At 40.2% G+C, this 20,013-nt stretch overlaps 2 protein-coding genes across 8 annotated transcripts in view; one reads left to right on the forward strand and one right to left on the reverse strand.

Annotated features, from left to right (window-relative positions):
• The first annotated feature begins 749 nt into the window (after window positions 1-749).
• LOC110013392 overlaps window positions 750-20,013 on the forward strand; it is a 54,844-nt gene continuing 35,580 nt past the window's right edge. Inside the window, exons 1-6 of one of the 4 annotated variants that reach the window (XM_023959207.1) lie at window positions 757-2,783; window positions 3,015-3,134; window positions 3,554-3,868; window positions 4,026-4,283; window positions 4,369-4,452; window positions 4,950-5,777. In XM_023959207.1, the coding sequence (XP_023814975.1) occupies window positions 2,735-2,783; window positions 3,015-3,134; window positions 3,554-3,868; window positions 4,026-4,283; window positions 4,369-4,452; window positions 4,950-5,155 (1,032 nt within the window). In that variant the 5' untranslated portion in view covers window positions 757-2,734 and the 3' untranslated portion in view covers window positions 5,156-5,777. Of the gene's footprint in view, window positions 2,784-3,014; window positions 3,135-3,553; window positions 3,869-4,025; window positions 4,284-4,368; window positions 4,453-4,949; window positions 5,778-20,013 lie in introns of those variants that run through there. The other 3 variants (XM_023959208.1, XM_023959205.1, XM_023959204.1) reach the window with 3 other exon arrangements.
• LOC105354953 lies at window positions 12,996-19,458 on the reverse strand. Of its 4 annotated transcripts, XR_002290998.2 has the most exons (7): window positions 19,134-19,458; window positions 18,169-18,423; window positions 17,431-17,733; window positions 16,813-17,125; window positions 16,393-16,650; window positions 16,196-16,321; window positions 12,996-15,831 (listed from the first exon to the last, which is right to left on the reverse strand). XR_002290998.2 is itself a non-coding variant. In XM_011480430.3 (6 exons), the coding sequence occupies exons 1-6, from the start codon at window positions 19,173-19,175 to the stop codon at window positions 15,611-15,613; spliced, it is 1,050 nt and encodes a 349-aa protein (XP_011478732.1). In that variant the 5' UTR covers window positions 19,176-19,456; the 3' UTR covers window positions 12,996-15,610. The 4 variants fall into 4 exon arrangements, 3 of the variants coding, with proteins under 3 accessions (XP_011478732.1, XP_020562263.1, XP_020562262.1); XM_011480430.3 differs by lacking the exon at window positions 16,813-17,125 and having other exon boundaries at window positions 18,169-18,268; window positions 19,134-19,456; XM_020706604.2 differs by lacking the exon at window positions 16,813-17,125 and having other exon boundaries at window positions 18,169-18,420; window positions 19,134-19,456.

Raw genomic sequence — 20,013 nt, forward strand, 5'->3', positions numbered from 1 at the left:
GGTCGCCCGGGCGGCGGTTGTTCCCTGCCGGTTCCCGTGTGGTGTTGGGGGGAATCCGGCTGCCGCTGCTGGTGCGGTGGGGGTCTTGGGGTGGGGATGGCTGGGCACTCTCCCTCCTTCTTTTCACGTTCCACCATCCATTTTAGAAGAACATAAACACTCACCTGAGCACAGGTGTCAGCTCAACAGACTGAATGACTGAAATATTTCACACTAGTTGGTTTTAAGGCATAAGTATGCGTGTGAACACTATCTGTTTTGTGTACATGTCGACAGGTGGACATTTTTGCAACTAACAGGTGTGTTTATAACATTTGAGTGTGTGTGTGGACAGGCTCCGCCCTTATTTTTTGTTTTTTTTTTTACATTTGAACCTTACCATAATGATTAACAACCAGTAAACTTGTTGCTTTATGCTGCTTCATGGTCTTATCCCCCTTCCCCTCCTATTATCACCCCCTACCCCCCCTCTCTCTAACGTCCCTCTTTCTTCTTCCCCTCTTTCCTTTTCCGTCCGGTCCAACACCAAAGATTTTCAGACATGTTTGAAATTAATAAAGTTTGGCCTCAATTACAAAAGGGGTTTATTCAGACATACCTTTGGTTTGTCTGAAGATTAATAACCCCTCTTGTTAAAGTAAAATATGTCCAACCCAAGAGGCCCTCAGCTCTCATCTGTCTGCCTAGCTGTTGGACAGGACAAGTTAGAAAAAAAAAAAAAAAAAAAAAAAAAAAAAAAAAAAAGAAATTGGCTTAATTAATGGATAAAACTTTAACACTCTGTTGTTTAAATGTGTAGTATTATCTATGCTCTGGTTTAGTTTTGATGTATTTTGTGTAACTCTGTACACACATCCGTATCACAGACAAACCAGCTGCTCTAACCACTGAGAAACAGTCACTCTATCTCTATAATTTGTGTGATGTAATGTTTTTACTAAAAATCACAAGTTGCATGTCCTGAATATCTTTTTTTATGCATAAAGGGAGGCAGTGCTGGTGGTGGGGCTGTGGTTCAAAGGTAGACCGATCAACTTCTGATTAGAAACTCACTGGTTCAGTTCCCGCTCTGCCTGCCCACATGCCAAAGTGGGCTTGGGGAAACCGATGATGATGATTGGTCGTGGTGGTCTGGTAAGTGCCACCAAAAACAATTTAAAAAAAAGAGCAAACATTTGTCCACTTTTAGACGAGTATGTGAGTGTTATCAACAAGTCTGTTAGCAAAAATACTAGTTTCACATTTGTCGTGTGCCTGTTGCTTTTTTTCTATCACGTGTTTTTGGCCTTGAATAGACATTTTGTAGAAGAAGTCATTGCATAGCAGATATGTTCAAGTTTAGAAGCAGCTTCAGATAAGCAGATGCTGATAAGTAAATGGACAAATGTGGTCAAACAGCAACTAGAAGTCTCACGACTTGCTTTTATTTCAAAAACTTTGATGTGTGACCCAAGAAATATAAATTTCTTGATTTGGTTTTTGATTGACCCTTTGGGGAAACTAAAGTAATGATGATGGGATTGTCTTTTAAACATATGGTTTTTTGTTTGTTTTTTAATAATATAACTTTTCAAATGGTCAACACAATAGGTCAGATTAATAGTAAAGTATAGTTTACATCATAGTTTAAAAACATTAAACATTAGACATAAATGACCAAGACATTAGATCCCAGAAATGTGTGTTAATCACAAAAAACTTTCTTTGATAAAAATTGCTTTGCAGGCATTTAGTAATTCTCAGAAGTCTCCTCCCCATTTTTCAGTCACTTTTTTTGTCCCAGCGATCAGTTGGTCACTAGTTTTCTTCTGAGGTCGATAACTGTCAGCACATTTCACAGTGTTGAAGGACACATTCACATTCCTTAAAACAACAACGGTAAACAGCTGTCGCTGTTAAACTCTGGTGAGTAAAGAGACATGAAAACTGAAAGCTGGACCATGTTGCTGTATGATGTATATTTAAATCTGTTTTTCCTTTATAGATTTTTTTTCACAGCAGTTTAACAAATATTTGTTTGTTTTAAGCATATTACACTTGATTTCTAAAAATCTTAATTGAAAAGAAACCGAAAGCTATCGATTTACAATTGATGTTAACTTCGTAAGCAGTTTTGATACTTTACCTGGGAACAAAAATCATTAATGCAGGTGTTGTTCAGACAGGTTTGTCAACAGTTTCTTAATTTTTCAGCAAAGAAGAACCTCGCATGAAACAGACCCTTGAGAAACGAGGAATTTAATCTAGAATAATGGGCTTAACTGGAACTAATTCATCTCTATTCATTTGAAATTGCACCATTTGAAATTATTTTTCTGATTTACAATCACACTAGATTTTTTATATTCTTGTTTTTAATCTTTAAGTTATGTGACAGTTACAGATAATGTGAAAAATCTGTCACATCAGCATAAGAAAGATTGAAAAAGCTATAATATATGTAATAAATGTTTGAAATGCATGAAGGCTAACTTTCAGTTATGCATAATAACCCACATGGCGTGCTGCTATCAGGTCTTTATGTCTGTCTATTAGACACATGATTGTTTCTTAAAAAGTCAGTATTTTTTATTTTACTTCAGGAATACAAAATGATTGATCTGTGCAGGATGACTTTTTGACTAAATTATGATCTCTTCTATTTTTAAACCTGCAGATTTCACACTGGAAATTGTTTTTCTTCTCTGGCTCATCAGTTACAGAATATAAGTGTAAATTACCATTTGGTAACAAAATGAAACATATTTTTGGATTGCTAACAATACTACTTGGAACATCTTATGGTAAGTCCTTTCCATTAGTGTTGAAAATGATCCATTCCTGTGAACCGCAAACTGCAGAAATTATATTAGATAACCTTGATATTAACGTTGGTGATGGAAATTTACTCAATTATTAATACAAAAATGTCTGTTGAACTAAACATCATTACTAAATAACTGTAAGCTGTATCATTTGGGAATATAAAAGAATATAAAAGTTCAGTTCAGTGACATCTTACTGTTTTTTAACAGGTTTGATTAACGTTAACAACACTTTCAACGGGTCTCAGACACCTAAACTGGCGGTTGAGACAAACAAGACTCATTGGACCGAAGCAAAATCAAGGGTCCCACCTACAGAAGCACACAGAGGTAAAGAGTTAGAGTCACTGTCAACAGTCTTAACACATCACACATCTTTAAAGAAAAATGTAACTTCAAACCCAGCGGAGTCTCTAAATGATATAAAAAAATCCACTGGAGTGAGGACAGCATAAGTGCATGATGCAAACTTGACATTTTTCGATTAGTATGAAACATTTTGTTTATCACTTTACATTTTTAAAATATATATATAAATCAACTTGAAATCAAGAGACACTACATCAAAGTTTACATATTTAAAAGAAGATTTAGTCCCAAGCATTGTTGTTGAAATGTTCTTTTTCCTCTTAAAGACTTTCTACACAGATCAACAGACATTTTGTCTTTGTTTTAGGTGTTATATTTATATTGGGATTTAAAAAAAAAAACTCCAAATGTGAAGATTTTTTAACTATCCGAATTTCCAGGTGTGGTGACCTACTGTGATGGCAGACAGAATGGAGCTCAGTGTTATGGAGCTTTGGGAGGAACTGTTTCTCTCCAGCTGATGGACGACTTCTCCCAAATACATATATACCAGTTGTTAGCTAAAAACATGAATTTACTACAAGTAAGAAAATCTAGACCACTTGAGATGCAAAACAGAACTTCATTTTTTCCCTCTAATGGAACATTTTGGATCCATAACCTGAGCAGGAGTGACAGTGGTGAATATAGACTTCAAACATTTGATTCAAATGGAACATTGGCAGAACCTCGCACCTTATGGTTGTTAATACAAGGTAAATATATCATTTAATATTTAATAGATCATTGTACATCCAAAATCTGGCTGTATGTGGACAATCTACGCAATAAGTGTCAAAGTTAGTGTTTAGTTTTTCCACATCTCTGCTCTTCATCAGAAAGATTGTGAATAAAGGTGTGTGTTCTTCTCAGCTCCTGTGTCCTCCGTCTCGCTGGTCTCTGAGTGTTTGTCTCAGGGAGAGATGAAGGTGTCCTGCTCCTCTGAGGGAGGGGACAGTCCTCAGTACAGGTGGACTCTGAATGGAAAGTCACTGACAGAAGCTGAGCTGCTTTCTGGAAACAAGCAGACAAACATCATCACTTTGAAACAACACGTCTCAGGACGTCTGGTCTGCTCCTCCTGGAACCACGTCAGCTCTGCTTCTAATGCGACATACATCTGTACCTGTGGTGAGTTAGAGGAATAAAAAACATAACAGTCAACAAATTGATTGCTGTAATCATTTTGTTTATGGATTATTTTGCTTTCTCACAGGCTTCATTCCTATTAACTGCACCAAAAGGACTCTGTGCTTTGAACCAGCAAAAAGCCCACCAACAGAGAAGGACAGAACTGTGGGTAAGGAGTCGGACACCAAAAACCTTTTTCAAATTACATCACACATATTTCAAATTAAACACAACAGAATCTCTTCTTATCAGCTGAACCAAAGTCCAGACCAGCATTATTGCAATTTTTGTGGTGCAGGGGTAGAGCGGTCAACCTCAGATCAGATGATTGCATGTTCAGTTCTCAACTTTCCCACCTATGTCTCCTCGGGCAAAACACATAAACTCCCATTGCTCCCATTGGTGGTTGGAGGTTGGCGCCAGTGTTCGGCAGCCCAGCCAGTGTGTGAATGTGTGCGTGCATGGGTGAATGGGACTGTGACTGTAAAGTGCTTTGGGCCTTTAAGGAAGCTAGTAAAGTGCGAAACAAGTACCCACCACATACCATTTTAATGCTAATTAAACATTGATAGATGTTACATTGGTAACTACTTAAGTCTTCTTTATAATTTAAATACTTTTTCTTGGTCGTTGATCTAACATTTTGTGTCGTCTTTGTGTCTCTAGTTCACGCAGATCCGTCCGTGCTGAGATGCAGTCTGATGTTTCTGTTTTCTGTTGTTTCCTTTGTTGGAATCGGCGTCTATTTCAAGTGGAAGAAGATTAAATCTGAGAAAGCTGAACAGTTTGCTGCAAGACACAGAAGAACGCTTTCACAGCGTTTCTTAACAAGTGTACAGGTTCTGTACGATAACATTCAACCAAAATCATAATCTAGTATCACATTCAAGTTAAATGTTCTACACAAAGTTTATGACTTCTATGACATGACTGTAACTATACTGTACAAGCAGAGTAAAGTCATTGTTTTTAATATGATTCCTAATAGACTTAAGAGCAAAATGTTTTCATCGCTACCATCTTAACACCTTGGTTCTCATACAAATATACATTTGTAACTTCTGTTTTGTAAATATTTTAAGCTTATTCTTCAAAAATGTGTGATTTAATTTGGAAAACCTTGATGACATTTTTGTATGTGCTGGTTTCCAAAACATTTGGTGTACTTTTTTACTATGGCTTTATGCAGCCAGCTTAACGTGGCATTGAAACTAAAAGTGGGTGTTGAAAAATAAAATATTTGTAACTGTTAATTCAAAACTTACATTTTAAACCACAAATTACATTCAATAAAATGAATATGCCATTCAAGTCCAACTTATTCTGCATTTTTAGTCGATTGCTTTCTCTTCTTACGCTTTTTAACGCTATTTTTACTCCCAAATCTTTTGTTTTTCAATGCCAAGTTTTTGTTTCAATTCTATGTTAAGCTAATGTCATTGTAAGCCCAGATTTCACACACTTAATATTAATATGACAATAAAACTCAAAAATAAATGTTTTGTTCTTAGCATACATGTTCACGCATGTGACGGAGCGGCTCCGTCTCTCGGGCTGAGCGAACACCGTGAGCACACATACACACACACACCCACACATGTTGGTGCGCGCGTCCACGTCACAATCAAACATTTCGCTGTGAAACCATAGTTTCTTACAATTCACCTTTCATTTTTACAGTTTAGACCTCGGGTGCACACTTGGTCATCAGTAGTTTTAAGCATACACGTGCTGGTTTGCGGCGCCTTCCGTCCGTGAAACCCGGGTTCGACTCCGGGCTGCTCCCTGTTCCCTTCTCTACCTCTGCCGGTTCCAAGCCCGGTTTGAGAAGGTTGCGTCAGGAAGGGCATCCGGCGTAAAACATTGCCAAATTTACCATGCGACTTGTTCGCTGTGGCGACCCCTGATGGGAGAAGCCGAAAGTGGAAGAGAATACATAGAACCGCTTACTCACGGCAGCCCAGCAGCAGCTCAGCAGCAGCGGCGTCTTAGCCACGCCCCCTCCGTTGACAGCCAAACCGAGGGATTTGTTTTTTTTGTTTATATATTGTTGTAAATCTTAGGAAACAGCTGTTCCTAATTTATCTTGTTTTTGTTTCTCGTTTTTTCTTTGTATAATTTAAGTTGAATTATTTGTGGCTGAAGTTAATGTGATGGACATTATTTAATTATTGAAGGAAATATGAAATGTTTTGAGAATAACTTTCTTTACAATTTTCTAAGTAAAAGGCCTAATTATGTGGGAGTGGCAAGAGGTACATAAGAAGGCGCCTCACTCTCACAATGGCAGAGGAAGCCTCACTCTCATCATTGCAGAGGGACTGAGAGGTTGAGAGAGAAATGGGCAGAAGGAGTGCCATTCAAATTCACAATTGAAGGTGATATGATCTGAAGTCAGATGAATTTATGTTGTTTTACTTTCATTCCTGCTTTATTTTTGTGTGTCTCCCAAAGACTCTATTAAAAAGGGTCAAAACCCTATGAAATCTCTCCTGGCTTGCCTACCAGTTTTTGTTTTTGCATTTTTTCTGAATTTCTTGAGAGAACCCCGCGACATTTGGTGTCAGAAGTGGGATGGCAAGCCGTAAAAGGAGGATTCAGCTTCCAAAACGAAGGAGTGGATTACGGTCCCAGAAAGACTCCCAGCATCCTGAGGCAACTGTGGACCAAGCTTGGGAAACAGCACCATCTACGCCATCTGAAGAAGAAATGGAGGCACCTCCAAAGCCAGGTCCCTCTGGTACTTCAGGGAGTGACATGCTGACCATTATGAGGGATTTCTTGACTGCTCAGCAAAAGAGAGAAGAAGAGCTTGTGGCTTCACTTCACCGCCTGAGCGGATCCCTCCAAAGTAAAGTGCAGCAACCGCACATCAAAGCTCCGTGCAAATCAAAGAGCAAAGGACCATGAACCCCCAGTACATCTACAGCAAGCAGCCCAAGGTATACTCTACCAACTCCAGCATCACGTCGTTTGCCGGACACTGAGACGTCATCACCTGGCTCAGAAGACTCTGACAGCACTGCACATCCTAGGGGTCTTTTTTCCGATCCAAAAATTCCCCCTTACCAGATGGGGGAAGACATTGAAAACTATCTGATGCGCTTTGAACGCATCGCTAAAACATGGAAATGGCCGAAAAAAGAGTGGGCATGTCGTTTGGTTCCACTGCTGTCTGGTAAAGCCCTGGAAGCCTACACAGCAATGGATGAAGACCGAGCCCACTGCTATAAAGACTTGAGAGCAGCACTGTTGGCTAAGTTTGACATTTCACCAGAGACTTATAGGCAGCAGTTCCGCTCAACATCTGTGCCGCATGGTAAAAACCCGACAGAAACCTACCATCGCCTGAAGTCTCTCTATCGCCGTTGGATCCAGCCGGAGCGGCACACCAAGGAACAGATAGGGGAGGTCATCATCTTGGAGCAACTACTGCGGGTGTTACCAGCTGATGTCAGGACCTGGGTGAAGGAGCATGAGCCGACAGAGGGGATCGCAGCAGCAAAGTTGGCTGTCCAGTACCTCAACGCCAGGAGAGGAGGGCCAACTCTACGCTCCATGGGGGTAACATCTCAACCAGCCCAGCTGTTTCAGCAAAGACTGTCGAGGAGGGAGAACGCTCCAGACGCTCCAGGTACCACCAATAAGGCAGCAGGCCAACGATCATCTGGTAAGGACATTGTGTGCTTCTATTGTCAGCAACCAGGACACAAAGCTTCAGTGTGTCCCATTCGGAAATCTAAGGTCACTGGTGCATGTTATCCACCTAGACCTAGGGGTGAGCACCCTGATGGTAAAGACTTTAAAGGTCAGAAATATATTGATGTGACTGTTAATGGACAACTGATCACTGCTATGTTGGACACTGGAAGCTTCATCTCATTGATAAAGCGCAGTTTGGTGCCAACGGGGGCTCTGGATTATAGCCAGAAAACAGACATTCTTTGTGTTCATGGGGATAAGCATCTTTATCCTAAAGCTGAATTAACTGTATGTATTGATGCTCAGGCCTATCTATTAACGTTTGCCGTGGTAGACAATTTACCTGTAGATGTTATTCTCGGATGTGATTTACCTGTGCTCATGGACTTGCTGAAAAAAACAACTGAGCCACTGAACATAATGAAAACCCACGGTGAAGTTGATGTGAAAATTTCTGGGGCTGTACTCACTCGAGCCCAAGCTAAAGCTAATGTGCAACATTTGCCTGATTTTGATTTTGATGACAGCCTTTTTGAGGGTGGTAAAATTAGGCTAAGGAAATCTCGCTCCCAAAAACGTTTCGAGAAAAAACTAAACTTAATGAGCCCAGAGGCAACAGATTTTGTGGGGATGAAACACGGGAATATTTCTGATTTACAAAAGGAGGATAAAGATTTGAAACCTCTGTTTGCTAAAGTCACACAAAGTAATGACAAACTCTTTGTGGAGAAGTCACAGTTTATTGTTGACAACAATGTCCTATATATGGCTGAGGGTGAACAAAGGCGTCTTGTTGTACCTGTTATTTGTAGGCCACTTGTTATGCAGCTCGCTCACACCGTTCCATGGGCAGGACATTTAGGTCGTCATAAAACATACCTTAGAGCAGCATCTCGTTTCTACTGGCCTTCTATGTATACAGATATACAGAAGTATTGTGCCGCATGTCCTACCTGTCAGAAAACATGTCCAACCCGAAAATCAAACAGAGTCTTACTCCAACCACTTCCTGTTATATCCACTCCACTCCGAAGGATTGCCATGGATATAGTCGGCCCACTTGTTAAAAGTAGTAGTGGCCACGAATATATCCTTGTTGTCTGTGACTATGCAACCAGATTTCCTGAAGCCTTCCCACTGCGCACCAGCACTGCTCCCACTGTTGTCCGAGCCTTGGTTCAACTGTTTTCCAGAGTGGGGATCCCAGATGAGATCTTGACCGACCAGGGGACTAACTTTACTTCCCGGCTGATGCAGCTCTTCTACAAACACCTTGGAATCTCTGGTATTCGAACTACACCGTATCACCCACAAACGGATGGTTTGGTGGAGAGGTTCAATCAGACACTCAAAAAGATGCTGCAGAAGTTTGTGGATGACACAGGTAAAGACTGGGATCGCTGGTTGCCAGTTCTTCTGTTTGCCTACAGAGAAGTTCCTCAAGCCTCCACAGGATTTTCCCCTTTTGAGCTCCTGTACGGGTGGGATGTCCAAGGGCCGTTGGATCTACTCCGGAAGAGTTGGGAGGCTCCGTCTACCACGCCTGCAGGCAAAGGGGTAATACAATTTGTGTTGGAGATGAGAGAACGACTACAGAGGTATCAAGAGGAGGCAGAAGTCAACCTGCGTGAGGCCCAAAGGAAACAAAAGACTTGGTATGACCAACAGGCCCGTAACCGTGAGTTTCAACCTGGGCAGAAGGTTCTTCTTCTTCTCCCTTCCTCAACTCATAAGTTGTTGACTAAATGGCAGGGGCCATATGTCATTACTCGGAAGATGGGTCCGGTCACCTATGAAGTTCACCACCCTGAAAAGAAAAAGTCAAAACAAACATACCACATCAATCTGCTGAAAGAATGGAGGGAAAACCCAGGTCCGACTCCTACGAGAGCCATGCTGGTGAGAAAAATCAACTCCGAAGAGGACAGCGATGAAGATACTAGCTCTGGTGGTTCAGCCGGTCTGGCACACCTCCCACCCAAACAAGCAACAGAACTGACTGAACTGTTCAAAGATGTTTCCTCACTGTTTGCAGATAAACCTGGAATGACCTGCTTGATTGAACATATCATCAGACTGAAGAATGGGCTTCCGATCCGCCAACGTCCGTACAGAGTTCCACAGCAACTGGTGAGCAAACTTCAAGATGAAATAGAACAGATGTTGAGGCTTGGGGTGATCGAGCCTTCCAATTCAGAGTGGTGTAGCCCAATGGTCATTGCCTTCAAGAAGGATGGTTCTCTGCACATCTGTATTGATTTCAGGAAACTCAACTCCATCTCTGAGTTTGACACCTATCCCATGCCCAGAATAGATGACCTGCTAGAGAAGATTGGACCTGCAGAATACATCACTACCCTTGACCTGTGCAAAGGGTATTGGCAAGTCCCTCTGGAGAAGACGAGTCGACCGTACACTGCATTCCAAACACCTGCAGGGTTATTTCAGTTTACTGTTATGCCCTTTGGTTTGCATGGTGCCCCAGCCACCTTCCAGAGGTTGATGGACAGAGTGCTACAGGGATGTGGCCACTGCAGTGCAGCATACCTTGATGATGTGGTAATCTACAGCAAAACATGGACAGAGCACATGCAACATCTCTCCTTGGTTCTAGGACGCATTCAAGAGGCTGGCTTAACACTTAACCCTTCCAAGTGCAGATGGGCCCAGCGAGAGACCGAATACCTTGGGTACCATCTTGGAGGAGGAGAAGTGCGTCCACAAGTGGATAAAGTGGAGTCGATCCGAAACTGTCCTAGACCAAAAACCAAGAAGGAAGTGCGATCATTCCTAGGACTGGTTGGCTGGTACAGGCGTTTTGTTCCACAATTTGCAACCATGGCAGCTCCACTTACATCTTTAACTAAGAAGGACCAAAAGAACCCAGTTCAGTGGACAGAGGAGTGTGAAAAAGCATTCACAACACTGAAAGCCTGTCTGTGTTCATCACCGGTCCTGCGAAGTCCCGACTTCAACCAAAGATTTCTGGTGCAGGTGGATGCTTCGGCCGTCGGCCTGGGAGCGGTGCTGGTCCAGGGGGAGCCAGGAGATGAACATCCAATATTGTTCCTTAGTCGTAAGCTTCAACCACGAGAAACCCGATATTCTACTGTTGAAAAGGAAGGTCTTGCAATTAAATGGGCATTAGAGAGTTTGCGATATTATCTGCTAGGTAGAGAATTTGACCTAGAAACAGATCACAGGGCCCTCACCTGGATAAATTCGATGAAAGATCATAACAGTCGTCTCACACGTTGGTACCTATCACTTCAACCCTACCGATTTGTTGTGCGACATCGATCTGGCCCCACCAATGTAGTTGCAGATTTTCTCTCCAGGTTGCCGAACATCGACAACCTCCCAGAGGGGAGGGATGATGTGACGGAGCGGCTCCGTCTCTCGGGCTGAGCGAACACCGTGAGCACACATACACACACACACCCACACATGTTGGTGCGCGCGTCCACGTCACAATCAAACATTTCGCTGTGAAACCATAGTTTCTTACAATTCACCTTTCATTTTTACAGTTTAGACCTCGGGTGCACACTTGGTCATCAGTAGTTTTAAGCATACACATACATAGAACCGCTTACTCACGGCAGCCCAGCAGCAGCTCAGCAGCAGCGGCGTCTTAGCCACGCCCCCTCCGTTGACAGCCAAACCGAGGGATTTGTTTTTTTTGTTTATATATTGTTGTAAATCTTAGGAAACAGCTGTTCCTAATTTATCTTGTTTTTGTTTCTCGTTTTTTCTTTGTATAATTTAAGTTGAATTATTTGTGGCTGAAGTTAATGTGATGGACATTATTTAATTATTGAAGGAAATATGAAATGTTTTGAGAATAACTTTCTTTACAATTTTCTAAGTAAAAAGCCTAATTATGTGGGAGTGGCAAGAGGTACATAAGAAGGCGCCTCACTCTCATCATTGCAGAGGGACTGAGAGGTTGAGAGAGAAATGGGCAGAAGGAGTGCCATTCAAATTCACAATTGAAGGTGATATGATCTGAAGTCAGATGAATTTATGTTGTTTTACTTTCATCCCTGCTTTATTTTTGTGTGTCTCCCAAAGACTCTATTAAAAAGGGTCAAAACCCTATGAAATCTCTCCTGGCTTGCCTACCAGTTTTTGTTTTTGCATTTTTTCTGAATTTCTTGAGAGAACCCCGCGACACGCATGACAGAGAAGTTTTGTGGACTCAGTGCACAACAAGTGTGCAAATGACATAAAACACACAACAACCAAGCAGGAGAACTGAATGAAACAACGTAACAAGTTTCACCACATGGGCAACCAAACAAAGTCACCAATGCATACAACCAGAGCAAAAAGCACACTGACAATATGCATTGTAAACACACACAAGGTAATGTCACAGGGGAGTACTGCTGCTGGTACAGCAGGACTGATCCCAAACAAGCCCATCAATATGTTATGGTTCAGATAGCAATGCCTCATCTTGGTCCAGGACAGTGGTCTACAACATTAACCCCAAAAGAGCCTTTCAAGTTATTAGCAAGTTCCTTTCAAAATAAAATACACTCTGCATTAAATAAAATCCTCCTACCTCAGCAGATTTACTGGTACTAGAATTTACAATGCAAGAAAGTCAAACATGGTGTTTTTTTTTTTTTAAATATGAGTTTTATGTGCCTTCATCTTTCTTATACTAACAAATGTAAACATCACAACATTTGTCTAGAAGCATTTTTTTCAAGTTAACAACATAATCTAAAAAGAATAAATTAAAAATGATAAATCACTCTGAAAGTAAGCTAAACCTTTTACCATCATTTTGCTCAGTTTTCTGACACGTAAACATAAATTACTAATCTTAATTAATTTAAAACAAATTAACCAAAACTACAAACATATGATTTTCAGAATATTTGCATAAATGCAAACATTCTGAATAAACCATAGGTTGCAAGCAGGTTGGAATGGCTGTGTGATATGTGGCAAATGAGAGTCAGGAAGAATGAAAGGGAAGGTGACGAAGACTGTGGGGACAGCAGCAACGTTGCTGGTTTATGAGAAAGAGACAGGAAGCAGAGCTGAAGATATTGAGGTTTTTGTTATCCAATCTACTGCTTAAGTTTGTTTTTCTCAGGGTTGGCTCTGCTATAAAGTTGACTGCTGGGACCGTTCTTTTAATCTATCCAAACAACTAACGAGAATTAAAATGTACCACAGTGAAATAAAGTCAAGAGAACTCGACAGCTACGGATCAATTTCTGGGTTATGAGCGCCCTTTAGTGTCCAATGTTTGTCCTACTAAAGGTAATGGTCAAAGGTCTTTACATTTTTATTTTGTCAAACACATCACCCTACATGCTTGATTAAAGATAACTCAATGTCTTTATGTGAATTAGGACTATGAAAATGCAATAAAGCTACAATTTTTAAGTTGCGGGATTTGTGTTGAATCATCCAAAAAAATTACAATAAAAGAAAATCAAACATGCCAAATACTTAAGCACTGCACTGAGCTCAGTGTGAAGTATTGTTTATATCACTCTGACCCAGTCATCAACAACTCACAAAAAATGTGATTTTAGCACTATTACAAAACCTTCTGACAGAAAAAAATAATCTACATTCCTTACACAAAGTGATAGTCACAACACTGATGTGTAAATGTCACAGAAGAAAATCAGCAACAGGTTCTCTTAGATAAAACCAGAATTCTTTGGTTCCCTTTAAGGGATTACAATAAATTTACAATGCCCGTTTTCTTCTCATTAAATTGATCACCTCTAAACGAGAAAACTTACAAACATAACTTTACATTTATTTTGATACATTTAATTACATTCATTCTAAACATGAAGTGCTGATACAAACGTCCATTTGACGAGACAAAACTATTGCACAAACAAGAGGTTAAATATGCTTAATAATCTAGAGTCTTAAAAGAGGAAGTGACATCACAACTAACAAGTCTCTTATAATTGGTGCTTCATTTAGTCAGTTGATAAGGATTTCATATGACAGACATCTTCAACACCTCCCTGATGCAGGCAGTGGTCCCCACCTGCCTGAAAACCGCCACCATCATTCCAATACCCAAATCATCCACAGTGACAGGTCTGAATGACTATCGGCCGGTTGCCCTGACACCGATAGTCATGAAATGTTTCGAAAAACTGGTCATGACCCGCATCACAGAATCCATCAACATCACCAAGGACCTGCACCAATACGCATACAGGTCAAACCGATCCACAGAGGACGCCATCTCCTCTGTGGTCCACACAACCCTCACCCACCTAGAGAACAAGAACGCGTACGTTCGACTGCTCTTCGTGGACTTCACATCAGCTTTTAACACCATCATCCCGCAGACCCTCACCCAAAAACTACACACACTTGGACTGAACCCCACTCTGTGCAACTGGGTCTTGGACTTCCTGACAGACAGACCGCAGTCTGTAAAAATCCGCAACGTCTCCTCCTCCCCGATCACCCTCAGCACGGGCTCCCCCCAGGGCTGTGTGCTGAGCCTCCTCCTGTTCACCCTGCTGACGCACGACTGCACAGCGAATAACCCCAGCTGTCTGATCGTGAAGTTTGCGGATGACACAGCTGTGGTTGGACGCATCACCAACAACGATGAGTCCGACTACAGGCAGGAGGTGGAACATCTGGAGAGCTGGTGCAGAGACAACAACCTCTGCATCAATGGGAAGAAGACCAAGGAGATGATCGTGGATTTTAGGATGGACAGATGCCCCCCTCCCCCCATTCACATCGGAGGGGACGCGGTGGAAGTGGTTTCCAGCTTCAGGTATCTGGGCGTGCACATCTCCAGCGACCTCACCTGGAGCACCAACACCTCCTGCCTGGTCAAGAAGGCACACCAGCGCCTTTATTTCCTGAGGAGGCTCAAGCGAGCTGGGATGGGGATCCCAGTCCTGACCTCCTTCTACAGGTGTGTGGTGGAGAGCGTCATGACATCCTGCATCACGGTGTGGCACGGCAGCTGCTCTGCGGCAGAGAGGAAAGCTCTGCAACGAGTGACCAAAGCTGCACAGAGGACTGTGGGCTGCAGCCTGCCGTCCACCACTGACATCTATACGACCAGATGCAGGAAATTGGCCTCTCGCATCCTGAAAGACCCCACTCATCCCTCACACCCTCTGTTCTCCCTGCTCCCCTCAGGCAGGAGACTGAGGAGCATAAAGAGCAGGACCACCAGACTGAGGAACAGTTTCTTTCCTGAAGCAGTCAGACTGCTGAACTCCGGTTGATCACTGCACCCCCCCCCCCCTCTCTATGGACAACAAGCTAATTCCCAAGTGCAATATCACAGGGCTGTGCAATACTTAACATAATATACTGTGCAATTTGAAAAATACTTCTGTGCAATACTCATCAGGAACCACACCATAACAGACTGATATCTCACTGACATTATTATTGATATATATTATTTATGTCTGAATGTAAACGGCTGGCCCGGGACCAGAGAGCCTAATTTCGTTTTATCATGATAAAATGACAATAAAGTTTTCCTGATTCCTGATTCCTGATAAAAAAATGTATCAAACCAAAAGATAACATTGATTTGCTGAATCTGTTGTTTTATAGACAGAACTCTGAGTATAATAATAAAATCAAAATTAAAAATTTACTTTTGCATGGTTTGGTTGAATGTTGATGTACAGTGCTTGTTCATTTTCATAGAAATGATCTGAAAACATTCTTCTGTGTCTTGCAGCAAACTGTTCAGCTTTCTCAGATTTGATCTTCTTCCACTTGAAATAGACGCAGATTCCCACAAAGGAAACAACAGAAAACAGAAACATCAGACTGCATCTCAGCACGGACGGACCTGTGTGAACTAGAGACACAAAGACGACACAATATGTTAGACCCATGACCAAGAAAATGATTGAAATGATGAGATACTTATTTTGAAAAAGACAGGATTTATATGTGCAATACACTATATACTCATGAAAGTAAAATCCTTAATTGCCTCATATTTATTTTTATTCTCTAATAACAGTGTAAATAAATATGGACTCTTTTAAAATATTATACATATTTTCACAGGTAAAACCTTGTTCCAGTTTTACCTTCATGCTGGACTTTGGTCCAACAGTTTATAACAAAATCATTTGCAGACTCTGCTGTGTTTGAGTTTACTGATTGGTTAACAAATGTGTGATGGAAGAAGTTTATTGGTGACTCTGACTCCTTACCCACAGTGATCTGTGTCTCTGTTGGTGAGACTGTTGTCGGTGGTTCAACACACAGAGTGTTGTTTTCCTGAAACACCCACTTTGATATCTTCGTCCCATTAAAGGTGCAGTTTATGTAAATGAAACCTGTGAGAAAACAAAGTATATGATGTACAGAGTAATCTCAACTTTTCAAAGTTTTTATTCCTCTAACTCACCACAGTTATTGATGTTTATCTCTTTAGAAGCAGAGCTGACGTGGTTCCAGGAGGAGCAGACCAGACGTCCTGAGACGTGTTGTTTCAAAGTGATGATGTTTGTCTGCTTGTTTCCAGAAAGCAGCTCAGCTTCTGTCAGTGACTTTCCATTCAGAGTCCACTTGTACTGAGGACTGTCCCCTCCCTCAGAGGAGCAGGACACCTTCATCTCTCCCTGAGACAAACACTCAGAGACCAGCGAGACGGAGGACACAGGAGCTGAGAAGAACACACACCTTTATTCACAATCTTCCTGATGAAGAGCAGAGATGTGGAAAAACTAAACACTAACTTTGACACTTATTGTGTAGATTGTCCACATGCAGTCAGATTTTTTGTATAAATATCACTTCAAATATCAGCTGATAAAAACATATTTACCTTGAACTAATAACTGTAGGGTGTGGTTTTCTGCCATTTTTCCATTTTAATCAAATGTTTGAAGTCTATATTCACCACTGTCATTCCTGCTCAGGTTATGGATCCAAAATGTTCCATTAGAGGGAATAAATGAAGATCTGTTTCTCATTTTAATCACAAGTGATCTATATTTTCCTCCTGATAGTACATTGTCTATTTTAGTTCTCAACAGGTATCTGGGTATTTGTGAGAAGTTGTCCATCAGCTGGAGAGAAACAGTTCCTCCCATAACACTGAGTTCCATTCTGTCTGCCATCACAGTGGGTCACCAAACCTGGAAGATTTGAAAGTTAAGAAAGAAAAAAACAACATATTATACATAATAGCTATTTAAAGTGAGATCACAACACAGTTATATAAATCTAAATGTAAACATTATCAGGTTAAAAGTCTGTTAAAGTTTAGTTTAGTTAATTTTTTTTGCTTCAGTCTAGTGAATCATATAAATAAAAAAGATCATATAATAAAATAGGAAGAAAACATATTAAATCAGAAAAATACAAGCAGTTTTATGTATCTGTTTCTGGATTGATTAATGGATTTTAATTCGATGACTATTAGCATTTGGTTAGTAATTACCTTGAACTGATAACTGTAGGATGCGGTCTTCTGTTATTCTTCCATATGAATCAAATGTTGTAAGTCTATATTGACAACTGTCATTCCTGCTCAGGTTATGGATCCAGAATGTTCCATTAGAGGGGAAAAATGAAGATCTGTCTTGAATATAAAGTGGTTTATCTTTTCCTCCTGATAGTACCATGAACAATTCGTATCTGGGTATTTGTGAGAAGTTGTCCATCAGCTGGAGAGAAACAGTTCCTCCCAAAGCTCCATAACACTGAGCTCCATTCTTTCTGCCATCACAGTGGGTCACCACACCTGGAAGATTTTTAAGTTTCAAAAAATAAATTAAAATTATGCACATCATCGTTATTTAAAACAAGACCACAACATAGTTCTATCAGAAACCAGACATCAAGATACAGTATATGGAAGAAAAGTCTGTCAGACTGATCTGTACCATTTTTCCTGATCTTTTAAGTAAAGATTGTCATCATCAACTATGAAACTAACAGTTTAAATCATACCATGATAATGCTTGAAGATTTGAAGTTTGAATTGATACATGGCTTTCATTTTTTTGACTAGTAGTACTTGGTCAATAGAGCTCCTAGAAGAATTTACAGTCTCTGGATTTTATATTAAAAGAAATATCTGTTTTCTTAAATTAATCCATAATAAATCATAAAAAATCTTAATGTAAGCAATAAAGGACAGAATTTGATGAGTAAAGAACAGCAGACGAGAACTCACCATCAGTGACTGTGATCAGCATCAGCAACAGTCCGATCACAGATGTCATTTCTGCACAGTTCAGTCTGTCGACTCTCCTTAAGCTTTTCTCAGACTTTTCCTGAAACCAGAAATATTTATATTTTACTCTGCACAATCTGCAGAGATTCCTTTCAGTGAGGCTGCTGGAGGTGTGAACACTTTGACCAGACAAAATTATTGCTGTAGCTCCATTTTTTTCCCTTCCTCTTTTAGATTGTTGGCAGACAGCAACTGCTGAAAGGGAGAGACAGAAAAAACCCATATTGGAAGAGAAACAGCTTTTGAGGTCATTTGTTGCAATATTGTATCCCTTTCATTGCTGCCGAGCGACACCACCAGAAAACTAAAAAACAAATAAAAGAAGGACTCTAAGACATAGGAAACAGAGACATGTATTTTAAGAAAATATTCAAATCCTATTGATATAAAAAAAGAGGGTTTCAAAGGCCTATTTTAAAATAGGAAATTTACAACACAAGGATAAGTAGACAGATGCTTATATGTATATATATATATATATATATATATATATATATATATATATATATATATATATATATATATATATATATATATATATATATATATATATATATATATATATATACATATATGTATAAAAAAATCATTGTTTTTGAAAGCTGAAAAAAGTTTTTGGAAGCAAAAAAACAGTTTTTGAAAGTCAATATTTGTGTTGAAAGCGCAAACATATTTTTTTAAAAGAAAATATTTTTTTTGGAAAGCAACTATTTAATATTTTTATTCTACTTTGAAAGTTTTGTTTGCAATGTCTTGGCATATATCACTTCATAGTTTAGAGCGGCCAAAAAAATAACAACACAAACTACTCCCACCGCACAATTCCTAATTTTGTTATTTGTAATTGCAACAAACCAAAAACTAGTTTAACAAATAATATAATTACAAGGAGCTTCACCTCTTACCTCAGTCACAGCCCGCAGCAGCCTGCCCTCATACTTTCTCATTGCCAGTTCACAGGGATTTGTCTACTCGTTGTAGGGTTCTTCTAGTTGAGACAATTTAGTGTTTCTGATCCAGTTATGTTCTCAATCATCTGAACCTGGGAAAACCTTAAGTGGCCGCAACAGTACCCACCGTATCCTTTCAGTTTTGCACTCAGTTGGGTGGACAACCTTTAGGCAAAAGCACATAAGAAGAAATGCCTTAAGTAACATCAACCGCCCATTATTATTTAACCCTGTCATGCAAAAACCCATATCCCATAATCAGACTGCTCTTGTGAAAGCGTTTCGTCCCACCCTGTCCTTGTGTAGCAATTCTGTCAACAGCTTGTTAGCCAGCAGTATTTACTGTTCTCTAAGGTCAATGCCCAGCAGAGAGACTCTTCAAATAAAAAACGATAAGATGCAGCAGTCATCCGAAATTAATGTGAAATAAGGTGAAAATAATCCTTTTTATTATACTGTTGATGCAAAAAAAGAACAGAACACAAAAGAAAAGCATCTCACACAAAATTTTAACAATTTAAGTTGAACAACAACAAACCTATCCTGCACAAAACAGGAACAAAAAGGACAGAATCAAAGGAACTCAAAATAAAGATATATTAAAACAAGAATGAGTAAAGAGATAGAAAAGGAGAGAAAAAGCTGAGGGAGGGAAAGAGCCAGGCTGAGGGGAATTCAGCTGAGGGGCCATTGCTCATTTTGGAGAGTCACAGTTATCAAACATTTTCTTTAGATGTTTTCAAATGCATTTTTTAAACTCTTTAAACAATAGAGACTAAAACTCTGCTCAAACCTTACATTAAAACATAACAAAAGAGAATTCACAAAACATTAC

The sequence above is a fragment of the Oryzias latipes genome, chromosome 10, assembly GCF_002234675.1.
Source record: "Oryzias latipes chromosome 10, ASM223467v1".
NCBI lineage: Eukaryota > Metazoa > Chordata > Actinopteri > Beloniformes > Adrianichthyidae > Oryzias > Oryzias latipes.

Bases quoted from the DNA above. Each gene is read 5' to 3' on its own strand.
- LOC105354953 (XM_011480430.3), bottom strand. From the start codon at position 19,175: ATGAGAAAGTATGAGGGCAGGCTGCTGCGGGCTGTGACTGAG. The intron at 16,322-16,392 runs GTGAGTTAGAGG...GTTTTCTCACAG, and splicing joins GATAAACATCAATAACTGTG to GTTTCATTTACATAAACTGC. The intron at 15,832-16,195 runs GTAAGGAGTCAG...TTGTGTCTCTAG, and splicing joins AGAGACACAGATCACTGTGG to TTCACACAGGTCCGTCCGTG.